A 12,527-nucleotide genomic window follows, 5' to 3' on the forward strand; every position below is an offset into this window, starting at 1 on the left:
ATACTCAATGAGATCTGGGGGTCCTCGTGCATCAGTCAGTGAAAGTAAGCACGCAGGTACAGCAGGAAATAAAGAAGGTAAATGGTATATTGGCCTTAACAGCGAGAGGATTTGAGTATAGGGATAGCAATGTTTTGCTGTAATTGTATAGGGTGTTGGTGAGGCCACACCTGGAGTACTGTGTGTGCAGTTTTGGTGTCGTTATCTGAGGAAAGATGTCCTTGCAAGAGAGAGTACAGCGAAGGTTTACCAGATTGATTCCTGGGATGGCAGGTCTGTCATCTGAGAAGAGACTAAGTTGGTTAGGATTATATTCCCTGGAGTTTAGAAGAGTGAGAGAGGATCTCATAGAAACTTATAAAATTCTAACAAGGTTAGACAGTAGATTCAAAAGGAATGTTCCCAGTGTTGGGAGAGCCCAGAACTAGGGGTCATAGTTTGAGGATAAGGGGTAAACCTTTTAGAACTGAGGTGAGGAGAAATGTCTTCACCCAGAGGGTGGTGAATGTGTAGAATCCACTACCACGGAAAGTAGTTAAGGCCAAAACGTTGTCTGATTTCAAGAAGAAATTAGGTTATAGCTCTTAGGGCTAAAGGGATCAAGGGATATGGGAGGAAGAGGGGATCAGGATATTGAATTCAATAATCAGCCATGATCAAAATTGAACACAGGAGTTGGGTCGTCTTGTTAAAGTTGTACAAGATGTTGGTAAGCCACACTTGGAATACTGTGTACAGTTCTGGTCACCCTATTATAGTAAGAAGTCTCACAACACCAGGTTAAACTCCAACAGGTCCCCACAACTGGGACCTGTTGGACTTTAACCTGGTGTTGTGAGACTTCTTATTGTGCTTCCCCAGTCCAACGCCGGCAACTCCATATCACCCTACTATAGAAAGGATATTATTAAATTAGAAAGAGTGCAGAAAAGATTTGCTGGGATGCTATCGGGACTTGATGGTTTGAGTTATAAGGAGAAGCTGGATAGACTGGAACTTTTTTCTCTGGAGCATAGGAGGCTTAGGAGTGATCTTATAGAGGTCTATAAAATAATGACGGGTATAGATCAGCTCGATAGTCAATATCTTTTCCCAAAGATAGGGAAGTCTAAAACTAGAGGACTTAGGTTTAAGATGAGAGGGGAGAGATACAAAAGTGTCCAGAGGGGCAATTTTTTCACTCCAAGAGGATGGTGAGTATCTGGAACAAGCCGCCAGAGGTAGTAGTAGAGGCAGGTACAATTTTGTCTTTTAAAAAGCATTTAGACAGTTACATGGGTAAGATGGGTATAGAGGGATATGGCCAAATGTGGGCAATTGGGACTCGCTTAGGGGTTTAAAAAAGGGGCAGCATGGACAAGTTGGGCCAAAGGGCCTGTTTCCATGCTGTAAACCTCTATGACTCTAAAATGAATGGCGGAACAGACTTGAAGGGCCAAATGGCCTACTCCTGCTTCCAGTTTCTATGTTTTCTTGTTTGGACATATATTGCCATTCCATCAGGGTCACTGGATAAAAATTCTGGAACCCCCCACTGAACAGCACTTCTAAACCATATGAACGGTAGATGTTCAAAAAGGCTGGCTATCACCTTCTCGATAGAAACTAGGAGTGGGCAAATTTTTCTCAGTGGGCCTGAGGTAGCACCTAGTGTTTTGAAGTGTCTTTCATAATTGAATTATGCCCATTGTGACGCTGCACCGATGTTTCCTTGATCTTTTATGCTGATGTTGTAAAGCCCTCTGCTGTTCATTAACAAATCCCTAAGCCCCATGCAAAAATGTATAATGTGAATTTCCTGAATTTACACCAGCTCCAAATGGTCTAGGTTTATGTCTGAAATTTAAGACGCAACACAACTCTGGCATATTTCTGGTATTTTCATAGCGTTATTTTCAATTATTTATTTTTTGCTCCTCAGTTAGATTTGTAACTTTATTTGCTGTATCTTTCAATATATCATTCATTGTGGCATCAGAATGATTTGCTAAATTCTCATGAAATAACAGTGTCTGTTTAAAAAAGAATCACACGCTATCTTGACTTTGAGTAATAGTTTATGGAACAAAAATCAGTATAATGAGGGCAACTGACACTTGCACTACTTTGTATTATTTTATTCTTTGGAATACTCATTTAAATTTCTTAAAATGTAGACCTACTGCTAGAATTGGGCTTGGAGGAGGTGGAAGCTGAAGAGCTTATAGAATCTCCTTGGGATTCAGAGGTAAGCTTTAATATACTTCTATGTTTTCCCTATTTAAGTCAAGGAATCTCATTTAAGCCATCCAAGTTGATTTTGATAACATTTTGTGGAATGTTTTAGTTTTATCACTATTTCAAATATCCCCAGAATTTCAAAAAGTAGCCAAAATAAGCTAAGATTTGGCTTTTAATGAAAAATTGTATAATGGTAAAAGAACAACAGCAACTTGCATGTATCATACACCTTACATCAAAAGAACATCCCTAGGTTCTCCAAATAAAAGCTTGAAAAGAGTGCCTAGCTAAAAATTAGTAGTTGTGACCAAAATCTCAGGCAAGAAGTGAGTTCCAAGGAGGGTATTAAGGAGGATATAGATGAGAAAGCAGAGGGTTTAGAGAAGGAAGTTCAGAAATTGTGGCTAAAGGTAGCATTGTCACTTGTGGGGCAAATTAGGAAAGGACACATAAGAGGCTGGATCCAAAGTATAGATTGTTTGAATCTCCTAGAATTGGAGCAAGTTATAGAGGTAGAAAAGAGAAAGATCATGGAGGGATTTGAAGGCAAGGATAATAGTTTAAAATTTCATGTGTTGAACTAGAAACCAATTTATATCAATGAGCTAGAGGTGATGAATAAGCTGATCTTTGTATAGGATGAAGTACGAGCAACAGAATTCTGAACAAGCTGGGGTTTGAAAAGTGGAGGCTTGGAAAAATTGGCTGCAGAGGTAATGAAGACATAAGGCAGAATTTGGAGCCTGAGTCTGCTGCGAGCATAATTGGCGTCACAGGCACAAAATCCGCAAGAGTCGGGAAATGAGATTCTCGCTGGCAAGATCTCGTTTCCCGATTTTTCCCCATCCCTTGCTGGACCTCCCAGAAGGAGTGGGAACCTCATTTTAATACATTTCTAAATTATTAATGGGCCTCCCCACCACATGATTTCCTCCCCCTCCCCCCCAACTGTCGGCGAGACATGATTTGCCCTTATAGCCTCTTTCTTGATTGTTTACATTTTTAATAAAACACACCAGTTTGAAAATATTAGAAAATGCACTTTTTAGAATATGCACTGCACTTTATTAGATTATCTACTGTCAACTGTCTGAAGTTTCAGAAGAATCAGATCGGCAATAAGTCTGGGAGCAGTGGATGCACTAGTGTTCCTACCTGGTGAGGGTGTGATGTGACACATCTCACCTCGCGGCACAATGGTTAGCATTGCTGCCTCACAATGCCAAGGACCTGGGTTCAATTCCAGCCTCGGGTAACTATGTGCAGTTTGCACATTCTCCCTGTGACTGCGTGGGTCTCCTCCAGGTAATCCGGTTTCCCCTCACACTCCAAAGATCATAGAAATCATAGAAACCCTGCAGTACAGAAAGAGGCCATTCGGCCTATCGAGTCTGCACCGACCACAAACCCACCCAGGCCCTACCCCCATATCCCTACATATTTACCCACTAATCCCGCTAACCTACGCATCTCACGACACTAAGGGCAATTTTTAGCATGGCCAATCAACCTAACCCGCACATCTTTGGACTGTGGGAAGAAACCGGAGCACCCGGAGGAAACCCATGCAGACACGAGGAGAATGTGCAAACTCCACACAAGCAGTGACCCAAGCCGGGAAGCGAACCCAGGTCCCTGGAGCTGTGAAGCAGCAGTGCTAACCACTGTGCTACCATGCTGCCCATGTGTGGGTTAGGTTGATTGGCCATGCTTAATTGGCCCTTGGTGTCAGGAGGATTAGCAGGGTAAATACATGGAGTTACGGGAATAGGGCTTGGGTGGGATTGTTGTCGGTGCAGGCTCGATGGGCTGACTGGCCTCCTCCTGCATTGTAGGGACTCTGATTCTAAGCTGGAAAATCTGTTACTGACACTCTGTTGGCGAGGTCTCTTTGTGAGGTGTGTGGTCCTGGCCCTTCAGCTTTCCCTTCCTCTTTATGGGCAAGCATATCCTTCACAACAGAGCTTCACAGGTTGAGGGTACTATGAATATGCACATGTTACTTACCTTGGCACAACACACTGGGGCTATGTCACCATGGTTCCTGCAGGTTGATCCAATGAAACGGGGTTATTTATAATTGTATGCAATGCAAAATTATATCAAAATAAATATTACTATTTTAGTCTGCCACAGAAAGCCCACAGAAGAAATCCATTGCTTCATTTGTTTCATCTCCTGTCAAGAACCAAGCAAAAATGCAGCACATTACGATGAATCAGAATAATGGTAATCAGTTTCATTTGTTATTTTTTGATGCATGAGGTTAACACAGTCTGGCTTTCATAAAAAAACATCCTAAATATATTGTTATGCATAATGGAGAACATCTGGTTTATTCAATAGTTGAAGATTATTCTTGATTATATTGCCCTCCAAAAACAAATTGAAGGTAGAGCCAATTGTGCTTAAGAGTTAATAAAAGGTGTCATTAACAATCAGCAGGATATATGCTATTCTTAAACTGTTAGCAGGAATGTGATTTTTAGTTGTCACTTTATTGATGTTAGATTTGCTGGTAAGAAATAATCTTCATTCATGCAGCATCTTCACACATTTTCATGAATCCCAAAGCACATCACAACCAATAAAGTACTTTTGAAGTCACATCACTGTTATACAAGTATAGCCTAATATTCTCAGTGTTCACGGATAGGTTCCCCCCTCCCACCCCAAAGGTGAAATGGTGCACTCCACACCACCTGCTGACCAGGGCCCCGAGGGGGGGGTCAAAGACGTAGGTCCAGTGCCCATTTGCCCTTCTACCAAAGTCAGGTTTCAAAGGGAGGGTCCCGGGTGTTGGGTGGGCTGGGGGCAAAGGGTTGATTTTGGCACTGTCCCCTAGGATGGGGCCACATGGCTGCGCTGCCCCTTCTAACCCCAGCAGACCTGAAGATCACTCCTGGCATGGTGATTTCAGGCAACTCTGCTCAACATCTTCATTCCTGTCTGTCAAATGTGAAAACTTTGAAGTGGCCTGGTCACTTTAATCTCCATGCCCCTTGGCCACCTGGCAGGCTTTTGACACAGAGCAACACTCCATTCTGCATCGGAGGTTTCCCTTTCTGACAGAAGCTGCAGGTGTGAAAAGACTCCCTTTTAAGTTTTCTGGCAGAAAGGAGATGTCAATTTTACTGGAGGGGGGGAGGTGGTTTCCTTCTTCACAGTTGCTATTTGAAATCTCTGAGCTTTCCTAGAATGTTCAAATGCTTTGAAACATTCTCCATTCCATTGAAATCCTTTGATCTCCTTCATGTCTGGCGGGAATCTTGGTTTTTGGCTGATGCCCCATTCAGTGGGGCATTGAGATTCCTGCCAGAGGCAAATGGGACCAATGAATTTCCCCCTCCCCCCAAAAATCAGTCTGATTACTGAGAAACTGAGTTCCAGGTCATTGGGGGCGATTTTACCATTTTGATTCTAAGTGCTGGATCTGGGCGCAATTCAGATCTGACTTGGAAAGCTGTTCTTAGGCACCCCCATACGAACTTAGCCTAGAAAAAAAATCATGAGTCTGAATCGCGTTGTGGGCGGGGCTTATCGCACCCGAAAGGCTACTGCTCCAATCGAAGCCTTCAACTGCGCATGCACAGTGAAAAGAAAAATTGAAAAACGCTCCCCTGCCACATTGCTCCCGGGCCGCAAAAAGCAGATAGAGCAGCCCAGGAGCGATGGCCTCCACTGACATCGCCCCACCCCCACAACATAACCCCCCCATATCCACCCCCCCCCCCCCCCACTTCCCAGACAAAATGTGACCGCCTGCGCCCCTATTTCCCCCCCCCCCCAACTGTCGGAAGCTCTGAACTTACCTCATCAGAAGGTGGAGCGCCCAAAACAGACCTTTGCCAAGCATGTCTGTTTCGAGCCAAATCTGGACGGGCAAACGTGATGGTAAAGGGGGAAATGCAGGTAAGATTGGGCGTCCAGCTCATTAAGTCAATTTAAATGCATGCAAATGCATTTAAATTGACGTCACACCCGTTTCAGGCGCGGTTCGGATCGTGGCCATTTTCGGGCCTTGGTAAAGTGGGAATCTACGCAGATGTGGGCGCGGATTGAGCTATTTGCCTCACGCCTGACTTTACCAAGTTTTCACGCCCGAAAACGGGCACAGTGCAATGTAAAATCGGGCCCATTGTCAACTTCGAAGCATATGGGAAAACGGGCCTTTCACTAAATTTCAACTGTGTTTCTCATCACAAGATGCTGCCAGACCTACTGAGTATTACCAGCATTTTCTTTTTTTAATCAGGAAACAATTTTGGATTGGGTTCAGAGAAATGAAGCAGGGCAAGCAAAGTGGTTTATGTAGGAGACCACTTAGCTAACAATGACCATAACTTAATTTGATTTAAAGTAATTATGGAAACGACCAGCAAGTACTGTATCAAAGGCCAAAATGCTTAACTGGGGATGAGCGACCATTCCGTTATTCGAAAAGGAACCTATCAGAGGTAGATTGGATAATGCAATTCCAGGGTAAAGCAGTAAAGGTGTAATGGAGGACTTTTAGAGAAATATTAACTCTAGTATAAACTTGACACATTCCCTTATGTGATTGTGATCAAGTAAAAATACTTGTGTAAACCAATAAACTAAGCAATTGAATTTTTTGGTCAGATATATTAATTATATTTTTGTATTTTATTATTATTCCCAGTAGAATCATTGGAAGTGAATACTTTGGCACAGGTAATACATTCTTTCTGTTTTATATGATTGTTTTTGTAAAAACAATATGCTTATATGGTTTGAAATTAAAATATAATTATGTAATAATGTGCATATTTTAACTCTTGATTCTGTTTCTTTCAAGCCACCATTAGCAGAAGAAAATAAGCAGAAGTCAGGTATAACTCACTATCATCTTGAGTGCTTTTAAAGAAAATACTGAGTAATTTTGTTCCTTGTATTTTTCCTTTCAATCAGAGATGCTCAACTCTTCTTTTCTGTTCCAGATTTAATTGCAGAGCTTGGCTTAATTGATGCAGGTGATACAGAAGGTAATTGTCTTAATAATAACACATTTGTGGTTTTAGTACCGTTATTAATATGTATGTTACTGAAAAAGAAAAATAATTAAATTTGAACAAATTAAAGGAATGAGTAACTGCAAATGGAAAACACTTTCATTAAAGGATCAATTTCAGATTGAATTAATATCAATTTTGTAATTGATGAAGATAGTGCAATTATACAACACCTTGCCATGATGCCAAAACATACAAACTGTTTCAAATGCAATGAATTATTTTGAAATTTATTGACATGTTATGTAAGTAAATGTTATTTTGCACTTGGCATGATCAAACAGTGAAATTATTTTTTATTCATTCTCCTGGTTCCACTGCTGGTCTTCCCCACCGCCATGGGTTTCCTGGCAATGGAAGGTGCAAACAATAGGAAAAGCTGTTGAGAGCAGTGGGAATGGAAGATCCTGCTGCCAATCAATGGCTGGCCACCTCCACTGCAAAATGTGCAGGGGAGGGGTGAAAATCCCACCAAAACTGTTTTTTTTTGAAGAGTCCAGAGCAAGAAATAGACCATTCAGGTGTGATGTCAGGAAGTACTGGTTCATACACGAGTAGTGAAAATCTGGACCACTCTTTTTCCCAAAACCTACTGAGACCAGTTGAACATTCTCAAAACTAAGATTGCTAAATGTTTTGGATAAGGGCACTAAGGGATATTGAACCAAGGCAGACCAATGGAGTTGAGATACAGATCAGCCATGGCCTCACTGAATGGAGAGAAGGTATGAGGAGCTTGAAGGCCCCTTCCTGTTTCTGTCTGTGTTTTGTGGCAGTGATTGAGTGAGAAATGTGTTTCAGGACACCAAAGGAAGACTCCTATTTTTCTTTGAATAATTCACCTGAACTGACAGACAAAGCTTCAGATGGCATATCTTAGGGCCCGATTTTACCATTTTCATTCTAAGTGCTGAATCTGGGCGTAATTCAGATCCGACTTGGAAATCTGTTCCTAGGCGCCCCCACATGCACTTAGCTTGAAAAAAGATCGCGGGTCTGAATTGCGCTGTGGGCGGGGCTTAGCGCGCCAAAACGATCGGAGTTCTGAACTGTGCAGGCGCAGTGAGAAAAAAAATTTGAAAACCACGTCCCTGTCACATTGTTCCTGGGCCGCAAAAAACAGATAAAGCAGCCCGGGAGCGAAAAGTGGGAGCGATGGCCCCCACAGATATCGCACCACCCCCACAATATAACTGTCCCCATTATCCACCCACCTCCCCCGCTATCCAGACCGATCGCAACCCTTTGCTCCCTTTGCGCACACTGATCACTCGCAGAATGGCAGCGGACCCCCCTGTTTCTCCCCCCCACCCACCAGTGAGCGATCTGGCCTCCCTCTGCGCTGCCCAGCTAGAAATACATCTGACCCCACCCCCCAACCACCAGAGAATGATCTGGCCCGCCGCCCCACCACCACCACCGATCTGAGTCAGAGAGCCGTTGGAAGCTCTGAACTTACCTCTTCAGAAGCTGGAGTGCCCGAAACAGACCTGCGCCGAATCTGGACGCGTGAACGCGATGGTAAAGGGGGAAATGCTGGTAAAGTTGGACGGGCAGTGCATTAATTCAATTTAAATGCATGCAAATTAATGGCCTCATGCCCGACTTTACCACGTTTTCGCGCCCAAAAACGGGCGCGCGCAATGGTAAAATCGGGCCCCTAGTGTTCTGAAGTGGAGTCAATCTACATTTTGTTCTCTAATCCTGGAGTGAAAATTGAGTTTATAACATTGACATAATTTGTCTCAAGGCTTGCATAATATTTTGGCAATAAAATATGATTTTTTTTATAGATGCCTCAGACTGGGACTCTGTCAGTGCTTCTGGTAAAAAGGTATCACCCAACATGTTTAATTCTACACCACAAGTAAACCCAATTAGGAAAGATGACAAAGCAGCACCCAAGTCAGCTCAGTCACCAAAAAAAGAGATGTCCAATACCAAGACTCTAATAAACATGTCAAATTCTGAAGAGACCACATGTGTCCACAGAGCATCACCATCTCAAAGCTCACCTGGTTCATTGAAAACTGGGTTAACTTCACGTCCTTCAATGCAACATCAAGTTGCTCTCGAACTTCAACTTAAAAATACCATACCAGTTAAACAGGAAAATGGTACGTATGATGGAGTGTTGAGCTGTCAATCCTTGATATTGTACTGTAGTGCAAACATAAATATCTGTTCCTTGTTGCTTCTTGCACAGTTAATTTATTTCAGTGTAAAATAATCACAAGGAGAAAGTAAGAGGTCGCAGTTATTTGTGTTGCTAACCCGTGAGGAAAACATTTGAATGGATTCCTGAGATACCTACTGTTGTACAGTTTTTTAAAAATAGTTTCTCAATTACATCATATAATATTGAATGATACTAGGGACAGTTTTGGGGCAAGAGAGTGATCATTTAGGAAGGAAATGAAGATGCTGTTTCTAAATTTGCTGACAACACAAAGATAGATAGGAGAGTAAATGGTGAAGAGAATAAAGAAGCTACAATGGGACATAGGTTAAATGAGTGAGCAAAAATCTGGCAAATGGAATATAATATCGGCAAATGTGAAATTGTCCATTTTGGCAAGAAAGGTAAAAAAGAAGCTTATTATTTAAATGGTGATAGATTGCAGAGCTCTGATGTGCAGAGGGATCTGCATGTCAAAGAGCATTAATCACAAAAGACTAGTTACAGATGCACCAAGTAATTAGGAAAGCTAATAGAATGCTATCATTTATATTATATGGGGAATTGATTACTAAAGTAAGGTGGTTATGCTTCAGTTGTACAGGGCTTTGGTGAGACCACATCTGAAGTATTGTGTACTGTATTGGTCTCCTTATTTAAGAAAAGATGTAAATGCATTAGAAACAGTTCAGAAAAGGTTTACTGGACTCCCAGGAATGGATGAGTTATCTTATGAGGAAAGATTGGCAAAGTTAGATTTGTATCCACCAGAGTCTAGAAGAGTAAAAGATGACTTGATCAAAACCTTTAAGATCATGAGGGGTATTGATAGGGTAGATGTGGAGAGGATGTTTCCTCTTGTCGGAGAATCTATTACTAGGGGTCACTCATCTAAGACAGAGATGAGGACAAATTCTTTCTCAGAGCATTGAGAGTCTCTGGAAATGTCTCTCTCAAAATGTAGTGGAAGCAGAATCTTTAATATTCTTAAGCAAAACTAGGTAGATCTTTGATTAACACAGGAGTGATAGGTTATCGGGGTCGGCAGGAATATGGGGTTGAAGTTGCAATTAGATAAGCCATGATCTTATTGAATGGTGGAGCAGGATCGAGGGGCTGTGGCCCACTCCTTGTCCTAATTCGTATAATTTATTCACTTGAAATATTCTACATTTTTGGAATGGATACTCCATCTTAGAATTTATTTGAGGCTGAGTTAGGCAGATGTTTGGTCTCAGAATCAAGTGATACGAGGAGCAGATGGTAAAGTCGAATTAAAGCAGAAAATCAGCCATGATTGTATTGAATGGTGGAGCAGGTTGGATGTGCTTCATGGTCTACTAGTCGTGTTCCTTCCGTTCTTATAGTGCTATGGCTTCATTGAGAACAAATTCAACTACGCAGTAGAATAAAGAAGCATCACTAATTGCTTTTTACAAAATCTTGTTAGAAATCTGACATAAAAACAGAAAAATCTGGAAATACTCAGCAGGTCTGGCAACATCTGTGGAGAGAGAAATAGTCAACGTTTAAGGTGTGATTCTTTATTTATCTGGATTGGCCGTTCTGATTCTCACCAATTTTCTGGTTAATTCCGGCATTTTCTGTTTTTATAGCTAAATCACATCACATGGTTAAATTTTATGTGCTGTGAGATCAAATTTAATTAATTATCTGTTTCAAAATTGTTCCTCAAATATTATCATCTCATTGACAGAATTTTTTGATATGGCATTGGTTGGAGTCAGTGTAATATCGCAGTGTGGAATGGTTTTGAAACATTTTAATTTATATTAATCATCAGGGATAGTTTTTTTTATGAATAATTGACAACAATTATCTTCTATCTAATCCAAAGTATTAATAGGTCACTGATTTGGAAAAACTAGAATATTGTCAAATTGAAACTGAAGCAACACAGTACTATTTATTTGACTTATTGCTTTGTCTCAAATTAGAAACTGATTGAAGTTCAGAGGACAAGAACGTTCTCTTGGGAAAAGTGTCTGTAAACACTCTATGACAAATGATTGTGGTCATCTTTTCCTTGGCGAGGAAAAGCTAATAGTTTGGGCAGAATTTAGTAGCTGCGAGTCAAGTACTGCCCTTTTGCTGCTTGTTATGATGTATCTGCAATAATATATCGCTTATTCAGCTAAATTCAGTAATTCAGCATAATATGTAATGGCTGCCCAAAAATAGTGGAATTTCTCATTTTTCAGTTGTGTCTATTTGAATAACAAGTAATTGCAATCTCTACTTGGGACATTTACACACCTCTTTTTAAAAAATATACTTTTAAAGCTGTTGATAAATTTTGTAAATATGTCTGCAGTATGTGAACTGAAAATATCTCCGACAGAGGAGGAAGATAAAGAAAAGGAAGAGAAAAATGACTGGGAAATGGAGAAGGTGAGGTATTCATGCCTGAATGCAATAGTAAATTTATTGGCTTTTTATTTGTGCAAATTTGGTTGTATATTAAAATACATTTCTCAAAACATAGAAACTTTTATTTTCCTAAAATCATGATGTGAGGAATAAAAGAATGACCAGGGTGAGGTTAGGGCCAGTCAAGGACAGTAGTGGAAACTTGTGTATGGAGTCAGTAGAGATAGGCGAGGTGATGAATGAATACTTTTCTTCAGTGTTCACCAAGGAGAGGGACCATGTTTTTGAGGAAGAGAAGGTGTTACAGGCTAATAGGCTAGAGGAAATAGTTGTTTGGAGGGAGGATGTACTGGCAGTTTTGAATAAACTGAAGGTCGATAAGTCCCCTGGGCCTGATGAAATATATCCTAGGATTCTTTGGGAGGCAAGGGATGAGATTGCAGAGCCTTTGGCTTTGATCTTTGGGTCCTCACTGTCCACGGGGATGGTGCCAGAGGACTGGAGAGTGGCGAATGTTGTTCCTCTGTTTAAGAAAGGGAATAGAAATGACCCTGGTAATTATAGACCGGTTAGTCTTACTTCGGTGGTTGGTAAATTGATGGAAAAGGTCCTGAGGGATGGGATTTACGACCATTTAGAAAGATGCAGATTAATCCGGGATAGTCAGCATGGATTCGTGAAGGGCAAGTCGTGCCTCACAAATT

General features: G+C 41.2%; 1 protein-coding gene across 9 annotated transcripts in view; it reads left to right on the top strand.

Moving 5' to 3' along the window:
* Nucleotides 1-12,527, top strand: part of ankrd26 (ankyrin repeat domain 26) — a 135,020-nt gene that overhangs the window by 47,294 nt on the left and 75,199 nt on the right. For 7 of the 9 annotated variants that reach the window (XM_078219849.1, XM_078219856.1, XM_078219857.1 and 4 more), the window contains 7 exons: nt 2,157-2,227; nt 4,347-4,449; nt 6,884-6,915; nt 7,040-7,073; nt 7,182-7,226; nt 9,047-9,370; nt 11,768-11,844. In XM_078219849.1, the coding sequence (XP_078075975.1) occupies nt 2,157-2,227; nt 4,347-4,449; nt 6,884-6,915; nt 7,040-7,073; nt 7,182-7,226; nt 9,047-9,370; nt 11,768-11,844 (686 nt within the window). The remainder of the gene's footprint in view (nt 1-2,156; nt 2,228-4,346; nt 4,450-6,883; nt 6,916-7,039; nt 7,074-7,181; nt 7,227-9,046; nt 9,371-11,767; nt 11,845-12,527) is intronic. The other 2 variants (XM_078219858.1, XM_078219850.1) reach the window with 1 other exon arrangement.

Source organism: Mustelus asterias, chromosome 9 (genome assembly GCF_964213995.1).
Source record: "Mustelus asterias chromosome 9, sMusAst1.hap1.1, whole genome shotgun sequence".
Taxonomy (NCBI): Eukaryota; Metazoa; Chordata; class Chondrichthyes; order Carcharhiniformes; family Triakidae; genus Mustelus; species Mustelus asterias.